Raw genomic sequence first — 16175 nt, forward strand, 5'->3', positions numbered from 1 at the left:
CTCGCCCACATTAATCCTGTGGCAAAGGCCCTTTTGTTGCCCAACGGTATTAGGCCTTCATCGCCGTCTTTCTCGTTTACTCCTCTTATGAAACCTGCATCGGCTTCAGATTCAATTTCAAATGCCTAGAAGTGGTTGCGTAACTCAAAAGACCTATCAAAGTAGTGGCAGCTGGCATCCCATGCTTCCACTTGTCTGCGTGGCAACACAGCCAGTGTTCCCAGGCGTTCCATGCGCTACATTCACTGTCGTTATCTGCCCCCCTATCTCTCGCTCTGTTGATAAAGAAAAAAGGCTCTATTGCTGAAGCAATGGGAAAATCTTGCCGACATGCCCAATCTATTGTTGATGCAATAACGAGAAGGGTACCTGTGGCACTAGAAGTGATGGTTGCCTGTGTTTTTCGGCAGCAGGACACATCCCAGTTGCGGTCTGCATCCCTGGACATTGCCATGACGCAGCTCTCGGGCACTGATGCTGACACACGTGGCATGAGGGCACTTTGTGCCTTCTGTAACCAAAAAATGCAGCCAGTGAAAATTTTCACAATCATATTTAGCACCAAGAGAACCAGGAATAAGCCAGTTAGTAATTTAATACTTTTACTTCCCGAGAAGTAAATGGTTAACAGGCCACTTTCCTGCTACAAAATTCAATAACCATGCATGCATTCTTCAGTCCCTTCTGTGTTCGAAATGCAGGCGCTGTCACACACCATTGTACGCGTCAATGTTGAAAGCTTCCTGCAGGCTCAATTCCCAAGAGGTTTAGTACCAGAAGGATGACAAATGAACCTGTTTCGTCAAAATCAGCGATGAGACAGCGTAAACAAGAGTTCAGAGCAGATTTGGGAACAGCAAAATTTCAATTTTGGAATAGAATTACCTTAAATTGGAGCAGTTCACGACACTGAATACATTGTCTTAGGAGCTTAGAAAAAACTTTGTAGCAACTATGAGGAAGAAACACCCTTTTGAGTCAGTTTAGAATACATATAAGACTGAAATAACCTTTAAAGACTGTTTTGCTGAGTATCACAAAGTACAAAGTATACTACCTTCTTGCAAATTTCTTAAAGTTTATTGAGGCTGTGTGCACAGACAACGTAAAATGCCGTAAAAAAATTAAAATTGAAAAGCACTGCAATTAGGATGTGTTTTGTACCATTTCAATGCAGCAATTACTATGTTTGCAATCTGTCCATGCATTGTATGCAGAAGTGTTGCGCCACGGCACATTTCCTGGAAGCGAGGTGGCGATTGTCGCACCACTACAATTCTCACAGCGCACGTTCACCCAGATAATTTTGGTATCGGTAGTGTTTAGCCACTTTGTTTTTCGAAATAAATTTCACTTGACATACATCAATTATTATTACTTGTGTAACCAGTCTGCCTAAAGGTGCTAATGCCCAAACATATCGGGGCAATGCAGCACGCACCACAACTTCTGGCGCGTTGATTGTTGAATGGACGTTTTTCCAGTGCTGGACCTCATGGCGGCCACCACGGTGAATCAAGCAGTCGGGGCAGGGAAAACCTCGCTGTCAAAAAAATCTTGTGGATGAAGCAATCCCCTTCACCTAATCACTCTCTGCCCCATTCTCGCCACTTGTTTCTTTCACATGAAAGCTACGGAAGCAGGTGCCCATTATACAGACTAGAGAATAACCTGCAGTGGATGAAGGACCGTTTTCGTTCTTTTTTTACTTTGTGGCTCACTCTTGTAACCATGTGCTCATTGTTCGGGCAGCCTTTCTTCCCTTTGTAAGCTTTGCCCATTTCCTTGAAAAGGGTTCTTTTCTGTGTGTGTATGTACAAAGCCACCGCTAACAGCTGAAAATGTGGGTACGTATAAAAGGCTGCCGCAGTACAAAGTAGTAACTCCTTTCCAAGCAACAAGGAGGGGTGGGCCAGGTGTTTATAATGCCAGGGCTGAGCTGACAAAATGGACGCTGGTTCGGTTCCCAGCTATGCTGGCCACTTTTCTGATGAATGCAAAAAGCCAAAACACCCGTGTATTCGAGATTTCGGCGCATGTTCTTTATAAAGAGCCCCATGTGGTCAAAATTAACGCGTTAGAAGCTGTCGTCTCCTTCACTTCAAGTCTACCTTTTCTTGTCATATGTGCATTTACACGTGAGCGATGATGAGAGTGGTAACCTGAATGCAAAAGACAGGTGACATAACAATACCAAGATGACCACTGCTCTTTGCAAAAAATAGCAATACTTGGGCTGCAAGGAAAACTATGTTGTCAACTCGGCCTATTTTTCCAGCTGAGAGTAATACGAGTGTGGAAATCTTTGCAAATAAGGCTGTTTTACAGCAGTATGGCGCAATTTTCGCAACTTTCATGGTTTTGGAGAAGCCTGGCATAGGAAAACGGCATTGTATCAAAACTGCACAATATACGGAGCTGTCTCAGCCCTGGAAAACTGCACTGCTGGATCAATAAACACCTCGCTATTCGGCCAAAGTGAGATCGAGCACTTTGCAACACTTTTTGCTATCCTAAAATGCACAGTGCACACAATAGGATTAAAAGCTCTAATAACCTTTACCTGCAGGTGCCTGTGCCGTAGGGGTCAGTAAGCAATACTGCGAACCAAAGAATGCTTCAAATTAAAATAAAATAATTGGAGGTGACCTTGGAATACAAGTTTTTTCCTCACTTTCATGAGGTGGGTAATTTAGCATAGTCAACGTGCAAGTTCATACAATAATGCTCATTTCAAAGTGCCAGACAGACAGCCTGAACTTGCAGCTTTTGCCTTATTTTGGTGTTTTTTCTAGTTGGTGACGTCAGCGGAACTTCCTGGCTTACGCAAGACGCAATCACGCCAGCCGCAACCTTTTCTACCCATACTCAGAGCCAAACAAGCATATTGTCACAAAGCCAAAGGCGATGCAGTTTTCTTCAAGAAAACAAGTTTACTGGAGCGAACTTCTGCTCCCCAAACTCAAAGAATACACAGGCGGCGAAGCAGCAGTCAACAAAGTGACGTGCGCAGGCGAGCGTCCGACGCTCGCGAATCGAATGCCGCGGCATCTGCTCTGCGGGCATTTATCACTTGGCTCAAAGGTTTTTCGAATTGCGAAATACATTCAGAATACTGTAGATCAAAGATTATTCTAGGCTGGTGACGTTAGTTTGAAACACTGTCCCCATAAAACGAGATAACATGTGCGGCATAACGAATGGAACATCCGCTTCATTTGGCCCACGGATAACACAGATAACAGCCCGGTGCAGCCGGTTGGCAAAAACAAAACATAAACAAACAAACCCAAAACATGGTTCGTGGCATTATCCCCCCTAACAGGGCATCGACCAGATCATAAAATAAAATAAAAGTCCGAACAAACAATAAACAAAGTATGTCATCTTGCGTAGTAAGGTTTTAAGTGAAGCACGTGGACGACTTCGGGCCACATGCATCGTCGTGATGTTCCGGAATGACCATCGGGGATCACCTCGTTGGCAAGTTGGCCAACACGCTGTAGAATTCGGTAGGGTCCGAAATACTGTTGAGGAAGCTTCTCATTGAGTCCACATTGTCAGATGGGATACAAACCCACACACGATCCCCTGGGCGGTACTTGGCGTCTCGGCGTTGGAGGTTGCGTGCTAGGCATCCACCAGCCGCTGGTCCATTGTGCGAACTCGAGTGAGCTGGCGCGCCTCCTCCGCACGCTGAAGGTATCCTGGGATGTCCGCGTTGAGGTCGTTGTCTTCTACGAGTGGAAGCATGGCATCAAGCATCGTAGTCAGCCGTGTTCCGTAGACTAGCTCGAAGGGCGTAATCTGCGTAGTTTATTGAGATAGCCGTGTTGTATGCAAACGTGACATAAGGAAGGACTTCGTCCCAAGTCTGATGTTCAACGTCGAAAATACATAGCATATCTGCGATCCTCTTGTTCAGACGTTCCGTTAGTCTGTTCGTTTGGGGATAGTACGCCGTTGTTCTTCGGTGATCCATATAGCTGTAGTGTAAGATTCCTTGCATAAGCTCCGCGGTCCGTGATTACGATTTCAGGGGCTCCAGGTCGCAGCACAACTTGGTTTATGAAGAACTTGGCGACTTCTTGTGCAGTCCCCCTGGGAAGAGCGGCAGTCTCTGCATGGCGCTTCATGTAGTCTGTCACTACGACAATCCGTTTGTTCTCGGATCATATCGTCGGGAACAGGCCGAGAACATCCATTCCTATCTGTTGGAAGGGCCTCGATAGGACGGCGATCGGTTGCAGAAGTCCGGCGGGTCCCACTGCTGGTGTTTTTCATCGCTGGCAGTTTTAGCAGCTCCGGACGTAGTGGGCGACGACGGATGTAAGGCGGGGCCAGTAGTACTTTGTCTTGATTTTTCCAATAGTGCAAGCTGTCCCGAGATGTCCGGAAGATGGGTCGTCGTGGCATGCTTCCAAAATTTTGTTACGAAGATCTGCGGGGATGACAAGAAGATAATTCGTTCTCGTTCCGGGGCTGAAATTCCTGTTGACGAGGACAGAGTTTCTCAGGCTGAATGCTGGCATGTTCCGTTTGAACAGCCTAGGCACAGCGACATTGCGGCCTTCGAGGTAGTCGATCATGACGCGTAAGTCAGGTCGGCACGCAGATGGACGGCGAGACCACTCTGCGTCACAACTCCGAAGAAAGCGCTGTTTTCGTCAGAGTCTTGCGGTGGTGGGCCGACGGGGGCGCGGTACAGGCAGTTGGCGTTGGAGTGCTTCCTCCCGGATTTATAGACGATTGTAACGTCGAACTCTTGAGGTGCAAGCTCCACCACCCAAGACGGCCAGAGGGGTCCTTCAAATTGGTGAGCCAACACAGTGCATGGTGGTCTGTCACAACCTAAATTTTGAAATGGCCCATATAATGGTGAGGCCCTCTTTCTCAGAGGCTGAGTAGTTTTTCTCCTCCTTCGACAGACCACGGCTGGCATAGGCGATTACTTTTTCACAACCGCTTATCCTTTGCATGAGGATGGCCCCCAAGCCTATACTACTGCCGTCGGTGTGCATTTCCGTTTCAGCATTTTTGTCAATATGAGCGAGCATGGGAGGGCTTTGCAAGCATTGTTGCAGATTGCAGAATGTTTTTTCTTGGGCGTTTTCCCAGCTGAAAGGGCTGCTATCTTTCGTAAAGTAAAGGCTTTGCTATACGTGCGAAGCTTGCGACGAAGTGCCGGTAGTATGTGCACAATCCGAGAAATACTCACATGCCCTTCTTATCTTCCAGCCTTGCGAAGTTCGCTATGGCTGAAGTTTTCACCAGGTCAGGCAGGACTCCCGGGGCGTTGACGACATGGCCCAAAAACTTGAGTTCCTCATACACAAAGCAACACTTTTCAGGCTTAAGGGTTAGCCCCGACGAGCGACGAGTTAGCCCCGACGAGCCTTAAGTACAGACTCCAACCTTGCAAAGTGTTTGTCGAAAGTTGAGGCGAATACGACAATGTCATCAAGGTATACGAGACAAGTGTGCCACTTCAGGCCAGCTAGCACAGTGTCCATGACTCTTTGAAACATTGCTGGTGCCGTGCACAGTCCAAATGGCATCATCTTTAAATCGTAAAGGCCGTCCGGGATTATGAATGCAGTCTTCTCTCGGTCTCTTGTCCACTTCTATTTGCCAGTACCCTGTCTTAATATCCATCGATGAGAAGTACTTCGCGTGGCAGAGGTGGTCGAGTGTGTCGTCGATTCGTGGCAGGGGGTACACGTCCTTTTTGGTTTTTGTTCAATTGCCGGTAGTCAACACAAAACCTAATGGGCAATCTTTTTTCTTCCCGAGTACGACCGGCGCAGCCCAGGGGCTTTTTGATGGCTGTACAGGCACCGAACAGCGCCCAGAGGGCGACACGAAGCCCGCAACACCGAGCGCCCCCTTCGGCAGGTATGCGCAACACTTGGTCGGTCCCCACAAGCCGGTACGTTCCTGGCTGGGGGGCGCTCCTCTGTTTGCAGAGCTGATGAAGAATATTAGTCGTCCCTTTTGGGTTTAAAACGAAGTAAGAGATTGAACAGTAATCCTGCCACATAGTGCAGGTGAATGAAGGAGGATTTATTCGGTTTAACTCGTGTATGAGAAGGCATATAAAGGCCGCATAGGCGTGATGCCCAGCAGATAAACGCTTATACAGTCTTCCCGGTCAAAACTTCCTCTAGATCAGCATGTTTCGCTTCAAAAGAAAACGCAATTTATATTGTTCTATCCATAAAAAAGGAGTCTTTGCCTGCAAATATACCAGACGTTGCGCGATGTTTCCGCGTGGGGAATTCCATCCATGTGAGTGCACTTGGGACTGCAGAACTACTACATAACTGGACCACATGGTTGTTACATATGGGCCTGTGATCCGAATGTGATGCTCCATTTATGTAACACTATGAAATTCACATTTGTTTGTGTATAGTAATATCTAGGACATTATTAAGTGCCCTCTGTGCCAAGAAACTTTTGGGCTTCCAGGTGTAGCCCAGTACGCCAGCTGCATACAAATACGCCCCCAAAAAATAAACTTCACGATAAGGCTATCACAAGAAATTTCATTGGGTGGGGATGATGTGGGGGAAGGGGTAAGCAGATATTACGGAATATTCATATTCGGGTATTTTTTTCTCTCCACGCCAATGGGTCCGGCATGAGACCTGTCAGAAAGAAATAGTAGCGCTTTTATTACCGTCAATACCCTTGCAGCAAAAGTCACCGGAGAAAACTTTAGTTCCCTCAGGACACCCCTCACTGCTCCGGAGTGACCGCAATCACAACGGACGGGATGAATAAAGTTTGTCCTCCTCCTCCTCTTCCCCGAACGCGAAAATTACGCCCTGCTTCCATATATTTCCAACTTTTAATGCAGCACGTCTTAGCTCTATTTTTCTTTGCTTTTCAGTGGCTTAGACAACAATTTCATTGTTTCTTTTACAAGAGGCGGTGACTTTGCGCTATCCAATAGCTCACGAAACATTTGGGAACGTTAACGCCTATAAGAGCGCGTGTTATATGTGGTTACATGTATTAAACATGGCGACGTAAGCACGTGAAACATTAGATGAAGTAGAGTAGAATCACTGGGTGATAATACTATGTGATGCTATAACTGTGTTTGAGGGCCCTCTTTCTTGCCAAATTTAATGCACACTTATGTGTACTTACCGCCAGCTAACTAGCCTACTAACAAGCTGCCCGTACACCCCGGCAACTGTAATCCGCTCGCTTAGAGTGGGCTTTTAAAGATACAGTAACCACGCTTCGTATCTGCGAAAAAAAAAAGAGAAAAATAATCCGCGGGAGATTGCAAAGGTTTAACACACGCTTCCCAGTTGTGTTAACCTACGGCTCAGCAGCAAGGCGACAGCATTTTATCAGCGCCCCGTTGTATTTGGAGGCTTCCCCCAACTATATAACATTTCCGCATGACTTTGTTGCAGTATGTAGTATACATACACGCAAATAACGTTATGACACACGTTTTTGCATAGTTGGGTTCACGGGCGTGAAGGCGGTCGGCGCGGCAGGACCGACCCAGAGTTGCACGGGTATGCCGCGCTTGGCACTGCGCTCGCCTGGCAAACTTCGCTGTCCAGAGCCTATAATGTCTTCGCTGAGCATGACTTGTACTTGTGTCCGGATGGCTTCCCGCTCGTGATTATCAAACACTGAATATCAAAAAAGATTATTCTAGGCTACTGACGTTAGCTCGAAACACTCTCCCTATGAAAGGAGATAAGACATGTATCATAAAGAATAGAACATGAACTTCATTTGGCCCACGGATAACACAGATAACATAGCTCAGTGCAGCCGGTCGGCAAAAACAAAACATAAACAAACCCAAAACATGGTTCATGGCAATATAGCATCTTCGATAAACTGCACCACTGCGCACCGGAGCGTACCTTTGCGCCTTTTCATTCTTGATAAGCCACACCGGTGCTCACCATCTGTCCTCAATAAACCAGGGCACACTGAGAGAGTCGACAGAGCCCCGGGTTGCAATCCCGAGACGCATCGCAGCCAGCACTGGAGAAGTGGTTTCCTCCGTTGTCTGCTACAGCGACGGCGCGTCGACGCACTCGTCTGAAGGCAGAAATGACTGTATACAGTTGACAAGGATGAGTTGCATGTGTATTCATCAGACAGTAATGCAACAGGCTTAACTAGCGTACTAACGGCCAGATTTCCATGTGGGCATACAAACGTTATGTTTTATGTGGGAATTTCCCTTACTGCAAAGATTTCTGCATGGCCAGCCAGTAGGAGTCAATATTGGAGCTTTGCATTCGTTTTGCTCAAACTAGGTATCACGCACATTTGCTGGAGTGCCTAGACTGGAAGGGCCTACATATTTTGCTATAGCGGAGAGATGGGCCGTGACTGCAGGCATGATCGCATTGTTATGGCTCTGAGAAGACAAGAAAAAGCTTGTAGATTGCTGCTTAGTATCAGTACGTTGTCGCACACGTGTGGAGACATAGGTTGGGTGTTGGCTTTCAATAAATATCAGTTTGTAGCAGCGCTGTGTTATAATGAGTAGCTTCCTTGGCATTTGTCAACATTTTCATGAGTTTCTCTCACTGCCCATGAGATGGCGCTAGTGTCGAACCGCTCTCTGTCCTTGATTAACGCTCCGTGCTGGTGCACACCGTCATTGTGCACTTTGCATTGCACCGGTTTTGGGGCCGACACCGGTGTTTATTGAGTACGCTAATTGATGGCGTCTGTCTTTCCTGTGCGACCGCGATTCAAAACTGCTGAGGCTATTCTGCCTTCGTCGACTTTCAGTGTTTCGTAGGAAGACGTCTTGAATGCATCAACTCCGATCCAAAGCCTCCCATGAGCGTCGAATTAACGTTATTGCATCACGCATCTAAAAACCTAACCGTTGATGTCTCCTGCAACTTTTCGCGATGGTACATGCCAATGGCATTGTTAGCGCTACAACACATATCATAGGCAAAAATATTCAAGTGCAGAGATGGCCAAATTGCTTCTAAAAGTAATTGTTACATTACTTTTCTAGAATTTTCTAAAATGTAATTAAATTACATTAAAAATTACAGGTGGCCGAAAGTAATGACATTATATTACTATAGACCCTTTTCAGAAAAGTTGGCAACATAGTACATACGCGAGCTTTCACAATGACAACACTGAGGTCATTCGAAAATGTCGGCCATGATAAAGGAAACGTGGCTCCATCATAGCGCAGCTGCGCAATGCTCTCATAAAGCTGCTCGTAGTCTATTTTTTTTTCTTTTTTGCGAGAGTTTGCCTTACAGCATAACAGTTATATATACAACATCACATTTGTGTCACGCAGAAACGTAAGCAGAGACCGGTACTGAGGGCCCCAGGTCTACCGCTGTAGATCAGGGGGTCTCCCAGGATGAAGCCCTGTGCCTCGGAGGTGTTGCAGGCGAGAGGTTTGCAGGGCAGGGCAGGTCCATAGAAGGTGGCTCGTGTCGGCTTCGGACGCAGGGACCGTACAAAAGGGACAGGTGTCCGCAAACGGTGAATGATAGCAGGCAGGCCAAGCGTGGGTCACTGCTGGGGATAAGGCCACCCCAACTCGAAGCCTCCGCAGCAGCACCTCCTCCCAGCGAGCGAGCCCACCGGGGAGGTCAGTTCCACGCGGTGGAAGTAAAGCACGCGTGGCGCGGCGGAGGCTCTCCTTTTCCACCAGCAGTTCATCTAGGGTGGACACTGGAAGTGGTAGCGGCCGTGAAAGGTCTATACGGCGACAAGCGCGATCCGCCGCTATGTGGGCAGGAAGCATGTCCCAGCAAACCCATAAAACACGCACAGGGCATGGGTATGTGTCCAGGATCGCGTGAATACGTGCCGACATGCTGGTGCTACACGCGTGACGTAGATCACGTATCGCTTTCGTTGAGTCCGTGTAAATTTCCAGTTTCACGCCGGTAGTTACTGTCAATGCAAGTGCTTGAAGACCATCCCGAATAGCAGTAAGTTCTGCCAACAGGTTGGTAGAGGTAGGAGGGTCTCGTAGGCGCAGCTCTGGTTTAAGATTGGGTGAGAGGGACAAGCCAAGGCTGTGGTTACGAGGGAGTCGTGTGCCCCGGCGTCCACAAAAGTCTGCATGACTCGTGGCCGCGTCGCAGGCGCCCAGTGACCGACATGAAGTAGGGCTGCATCCGGAGGTTGATGAAGGCCAGAGGTTCGGACATGTAGCCTTGCCAGAGGCTTGTTGTCCGTCACCTGATGGTAGAGCCAGGGCGGCCTTGCGGCGGAAAAGGCTGGCATCGTATTCGGCGGCTGGGCCATGTACACGGCGAGAGCTGCCGCCTCTGGAACCAGCCCACGTTTCAGCAGGCGTGCGGAACGACGCTGATGAATGAGTTCATCAAGCGTGTTTAGCTGGGATTCGACTTGTAGCAGTGGAATTGGTGTTATGCGAGGGAGGCCAGTAATGGTGCGCATGGCAGCCCTGTTGATGGCCTCAAGCCGAGCCCAGTCCGCTTGCGTCATGTGCTGGAACTGTGCCTGATACAGAAGCCGTGGCTGTAGTACGGCGCGCACTAGGAGACGGGAAATCGTCCAGCAGGCACCGCCAGACTTCTGCGAGATGCGGCGAACGAGGTGGAGCATCTGTCCGGCTTTCTGTCGAGCAGATCGTAGCCACTGAGCTGCTGACCCTGATGACGATATTTCTAGTCCTAGGACCCGAAGACGGTCAACCGTGGGGATGTCGTTCTCATTCAGTTGCAGTGAAATGGGAGACACAGCAAGGAGGCGGTGGCCCCAAGCGTTGGCCACGGGAAGTAAAGCAGTCTTCTCTTGCGAGAGAGTGAGGCCCGCATACTCGCACCACCTCTGGCAGTCTGTTAGTGCTTGCTGGAGGCACTCGGCTGGTCGTGACAGGTCTGGATGCACTGACCACACCGTAATGTCATCCACGTACATGAGGAAATATAGATCTCGGATTGAAGCAAGGTGCCAAGCTAGCGGCAACATGACGATGTTGAAAAGAAGCGGAGACAGAACAGACCCTTGTGGTACGCCTCGGACTGGTGTAAAGTGACCGAAACTTGCTCCATTGATGCGGATGGAAAATGAACAATGTTGAACGAAGTACCGGACGAAATCGCAGACTTTGTCTGGAAGGTGGAGGCCATTGAGAACTTGTAGGATGGCAGCGTGACTAACGTTGTCATACGCCTTGCATATGTCCATGGCGAGCACAGATCTCACACGGCGGCATCGGCCTCCAACTAAAACCATAGATGAGATGTATTCCAACCCATCCTCAGTACCGAGATAGGGCCTGAATCCAATTTGCGCCGGGTGATACCATTGGAAGGTATCAAGCCACCACTGAAGCCGTGTTGCAAGCATTCACTCTAACAACTTGCACAGCGTCGATGTCAGGGCGATGGGGCGCAAGTTCTGAAGTACATGTGGTGGTTTCCCGGGCTTTGGAATGGGAACAAAATCCGCCCGAAGCCAAGAGTCAGGTAGTTGACCGGAGAGCCACACCTGATTAACCAAGTCCAAAAGCGGTACGAGGGCTGGGTCGTCGATGTTCTTGTACACCTCGTAAGTTATGCCGTCGGGACCCGGAGGAGTCCGCTCCTTAGCGTGATCGATTGCTGCCAGGAATTCAGCCACTGTGAACGGTGCCTGAATTCCCAAAACGGCTTCATGAGTAGGCCGTAATCCAACATCGTTCGGCAGGGGGAACGGAGACGGCATGGCCACTGGAACAACATCAAATGCAGGAAACAAGGCCCGAGCAATGTGGGGGGCAAATTGTGCCAGATCCTTGTTTGACGCAATACAAGTGCTGGCAGCTGCATCCGGAGGGCGACTGCCCGATTCCATGGCGCCAAACAGTGCGCCAGACAGACGCCGTTGAGGAAGATGGGCCTAGAGAGGCGCACCAGTCAAGCCAGCGCTGCCTCGACAGTCTTTTTTCGTGCCGTCTGGCAGCAGCGGTAAGGCGCTGATACTGAAGCCTGGCCGGTATGTACGAAGGATCTCATGCGGAAATTACTTCAGCTTGCTTGCACTGAGCCCAAACCTGCAGGAGCCGAAGATCGGGCTTTGGGCGGGCTCCTCCACCCACGTATGTTGAGAGGCGTCCATGAGGACACGCCGAAAAAGATCAGTGGGGTCTGGGATGGGCGCCGAGAAGGATGCATTCAGTGTGGAACGGAAGGTGTCCCAGTTCACCACTGTGCAACGGCAACGAAGGCGACCCGTCGACTCTGGCATGAGGCCCAGGCGAATAGGGTGATGGTCGCTGCCCCAGCAGTCAGCTTCACGTTGCCAGGATACGGGTTGTGCACCCAGCCACCACGACAAGTCAGGTGAGTATACGGTGGCATCCGTGCGTGCGTACACTGGTGTGTCGGGCAAGAGATGTCGTTCAGAAGCGGGCATCACTGAAGTGCTCCAGTACCACATGACCACGCTCACTCGAGGACAGATATCCCCAATCACAGTGCGGAGCATTGAAGTCTCCCGCCACAAGTATGGGGCACCCAGGGTTGTTTCGCCGAAGTGCGGTAAGCCAACCCAATCGTAGGCGGGGCGTACGACCACTGTAAGGGCGCACATAACAAGAAACCAGGATTACCGCACAACGAGGAAGTTGCACCTTTACCGCTACCACCTCCTGCTAGTCTGTACACCATGTGTCCAGAGGGATGGGGTTCTGAGGAAACCGAGATTGGACATAAATGGCCGCCTTGCCCAGAGTAGTAGAACTCGAGCTGCACCGGCGATCAGGAATTGATGGCTCCGCGTACGCCGTAAATTGCGGCAGGCGTGAGAGAGAGTTCGTCTCCTGAAGTAAGGCCCAAGCATGGAGCTTGCCCAGACGGAGCCTTTCACCGAGCTCTCCAATTTTCGTAGAGAGGCCCCGACAGTTCCACTGTACAATGTACTGTTGCGAGTCGGGCATATTGACAGAGTGTTTAGCGAAGTTGTGCAGCAAGTACAGATACCAATAACTGTAGCTGGTGCACCACAAACTGGAGAAGTTCTTGGTGGGTTAATGCAGAGGAGGCTGGTGCTGAGGGAATGGAGTTCGTGGCCGGGGCACTTTGATGATGCTTGGAGAAAAGACGAGGCGGACTTGTAGAGTATTGGTACGATTCAGGTAAGCGTTGCTGGCGGCGAGCTAATTGAGACTTGCGCTTGGTGAGTTTGGTAATTTCACCATGCAGCATAGCCAGCTTTTGGACCAGGGCAACAAGCTCATCTTCCATAGGGGACGAAGGAACCTCAGAAACAGGTTGCCGACGATGGAGTGAACGGCGAACAAGGTCTCGATATGTTGGCTGCGAGGGAGGCTCTGCGGCTTCCTCCTCCATTGCATCCTCATCCTCCCCCACCAAGCAATCGAATCGGTTGAATGTCGAGGTTGGGTCTGGCTGAGAATGAGCACGCCATGCACGACGCTTAGCATGTGTTGCCTTAATCTTGGTGGGACAGCCTTTATCGGTGATCTCATGATTATCAGAGCGGCAGAGACCGCACTTGAATTTTGGCTCTTGAGGCGATGCCGTTGCGTCCTCACGGGCATCCGGGACTGGGAACGGGCAAGACTTGCTCATGTGACCTTGTCTAAAACAATGGTAGCAGTGCACTACCCCTGCTTTATATGGACGAGGTCGAAGTACACAGCCATTGTATGAAAGGCGGTTGGGGGGGTCAAGTGAGCCCCGTAGCATAACGAGGCAAGTGCATTCGGATCCCAAGTGTTCAGTCTGATCGGATAGGTTTCTGAGCTTTCGCTTGCTGTTTTGATTTTATCGCCACATGCGGTTATGAGCTCTGCAGGGGTCATGCCAACTCACTGCTGCGTCCCCCTATGCAAACGGCACGGATGCGCTCGTTGCTCAAACACGGTATACCAGAGAGGTTGGTGTCCCACCCGGTGATAGGAGACCAATCCCCGCGACGCAGACGCCATATCATCCAGTACCCCAGTACTGCGAGTCCGTGAAGCCCGAACTTAGGCGATGCGTGAGAGCACTGAGCCGAGCAGGCGGCACAATTGCTGTGTTTCCTTTATCATGGAAGCGCGCAAAGTTGCTGGACTGGCCTTCCGCTTGTCCGCTATGCCTGATAGTATTTTGCAAAGGGTCTATTACTTTTCAAAAGTAATGAAATTACTTTGAAATTACGTTATCAAAAAGTCATCCCTCATACACTACCAACTCATTACACTTTATTTACAAAACTCTTATACATATACACTGCAATCTGCACGTTTTTGTTGAACCCGTCTGACTGTCGCCACGGCTTTCATGGAACGCATGAAAAGGGAACGAAGAGGCACGAGAAAGCAGGCAGAGCTGTCATCGAAGCATTTCCTTCGCGTTCATAGGGTTCCAGTGCCTAGAGACCCTCTGGGCATTGGAACTCTACTTAAACTTTTCTAGGCCAACTTTTTATGTAGTAATCGTAGTCAAAAGTAATTGAAAAGGTAATGAGTAATTTCCATTTAAATTACTGGCCTGAAGTAATTTATTACATTACTAAATTGCAAACACTCAAAAGTAATTCATTACATTACTCATCAAAAAGTAATTTATTCACTGTAATTTCAATATTGCCAAGTCTGTACAAGCGTAGCAACTCGTCCTTAGGGTCGCGTAGTCACCTGAAACTCCCGGGAATTCGACGGAAGGGAGTTCGAATCGAATCGTGCTCACACCTATGCCGCGGCAGACCGAAAACAACTGCAGCCAAAGCGTGGCCATGTGGGCGAAACGGATGTTCGTCCAGTGAATGACGACAGCCGGACTGACAAAATCAGCGCACACAAGCCATTTGATAACGGCTGGGTACACATGGCTGGAGTGGAGATGAAAGGCTACTGACCTCTTCCGAAGCTCCTGCGCGGAACGCAGAGGTGTTTTCGCAGACCCCTCAGCCGTCTTGTCAGGCACGCGAAACGTTAGTCCGATCGCCAGCACGAGCTACGTTTGTCCACTGCGACTTTGCACGCTGTGAATTGCACGCATGCCCGAGGGCCAGCACTGAAATGGTGCACGGGAAAACTCTACGCACAGCTGAACACACAAGGCGAAGCCTTCGGCTGCTGGCAGAAATGTGCCCTACACATCTTAGTGTGGAGAGCCTTACGACCGGATTCTTGCGGGAAGGCGAGTTTCCGTCCGCCGTCCGTGGCACCGTAAGCGTATGTTCCAACAACGCATTGTAGTTATTTAGCGGGGCATTTACGACATTGAGGAAGAAAAAAGTTACAAACAGGTACGCTGAAGGACGGGAGCCCTTTTTCTAGGTCCTCAGTTCTTGGGCGGAGCTGAAAGGCCCGTGACGTCATAATCAAAAAACAACAAAAGAAAAATCTGTCTGGGCTATTGAACAAGCGAGACGAGGTTGATTTATTACTTGGGACACTCTCGGTGTTTTATGTGTTGTCATAACTTGTACCTGTTCATAAACACCCCGCTAAATAACCGTAATGCATTGTTAAACATGCGCTCACAGCGCCACGGAGGGCAGACGGCAACTCGCAATCCCGCAAGAATGCCGTCGTAAGGCTCTCCACACTAAGGTGTGTGGGGCACATTTCTGCGAGCACCCGCTTCGCATTGTGTGTTTAGCTCTGCGTAGAGTTTTCCCGCGCACTATTTCAGTGCTGGCCCTCAGGCGTTCGTGCAATTAATAGCGTGCAAAGGCGCAGTGGACAAACGTAGCTCGTGCTAACGATCGGAATAACGTTGCGCTTGCCTGAGGAGACGGCTGTGGGGTCTGCGAAAACATCTTTGCGTTCCGCGCAGGAGCTTCGGAAGAGGTCAGTTGTCTTTGATCTGCAGCCATCTGTCCCCAGTCGTTATCTAGCGGCTTTCCTGCGATATAGCTTGTCTGCTTCTCTTAAGGCATAAAAAGTTGACCGAGTGAAGTTCCAATGCCCAGAGAGTCTCCGGGCATTGGAACCCTATGAACACGAAGGAAACAACGCTTCGATGAGAGCTCTGCCTACTTTCTCGTGCCTCTTCTTCCCCTTTTCATGCGTTCCGGGAATGCCGTGGCGACAGTCAGCCGGGTTAAACAAAAACGTGCAGATTACAGTGTATATGCATATGAGTGTAAATAAAGTGTAATGAGTTGGTAGTGTATAAGTGATGAATTTTTGATAAGGTAATCGCTGTGTCTAAAGGTACGTCGGA

The 16175-nt window shown here is 49.4% G+C and overlaps 2 protein-coding genes across 9 annotated transcripts in view; one reads left to right on the top strand and one right to left on the bottom strand.

Annotated features, from left to right (window-relative positions):
* The window catches only part of LOC144172800 (uncharacterized), a 33940-nt gene extending 18665 nt beyond the window's left edge, over window positions 1–15275 (bottom strand). Inside the window, exons 1-3 of one of the 5 annotated variants that reach the window (XM_077701417.1) lie at window positions 14860–15264; window positions 7944–8098; window positions 370–511 (exon numbers count right to left, since the gene is read on the bottom strand). In XM_077701417.1, the coding sequence (XP_077557543.1) occupies window positions 370–511; window positions 7944–7946 (145 nt within the window). In that variant the 5' untranslated portion in view covers window positions 7947–8098; window positions 14860–15264. Of the gene's footprint in view, window positions 1–369; window positions 512–7943; window positions 8099–14859 lie in introns of all 5 variants that reach the window. The other 4 variants (XM_077701415.1, XM_077701414.1, XM_077701418.1 and 1 more) reach the window with 4 other exon arrangements.
* LOC144172799 (uncharacterized) overlaps window positions 1–16175 on the top strand; it is a 168381-nt gene that overhangs the window by 125520 nt on the left and 26686 nt on the right. For 3 of the 4 annotated variants that reach the window (XM_077701411.1, XM_077701410.1, XM_077701409.1), the window contains exon 1: window positions 15532–15799. The exons of the other annotated variant lie outside the window; for it this stretch is intronic. The gene's annotated coding sequence lies outside the window, so the exon portion shown is untranslated. Of the gene's footprint in view, window positions 1–15531; window positions 15800–16175 lie in introns of those variants that run through there. 4 annotated transcript variants of the gene reach the window in all.

This window comes from Haemaphysalis longicornis, unplaced genomic scaffold (assembly GCF_048455015.1).
Source record: "Haemaphysalis longicornis isolate Haplotype H1 unplaced genomic scaffold, Haemaphysalis longicornis Haplotype H1 scaffold_26, whole genome shotgun sequence".
Classification (NCBI taxonomy): Eukaryota; Metazoa; Arthropoda; class Arachnida; order Ixodida; family Ixodidae; genus Haemaphysalis; species Haemaphysalis longicornis.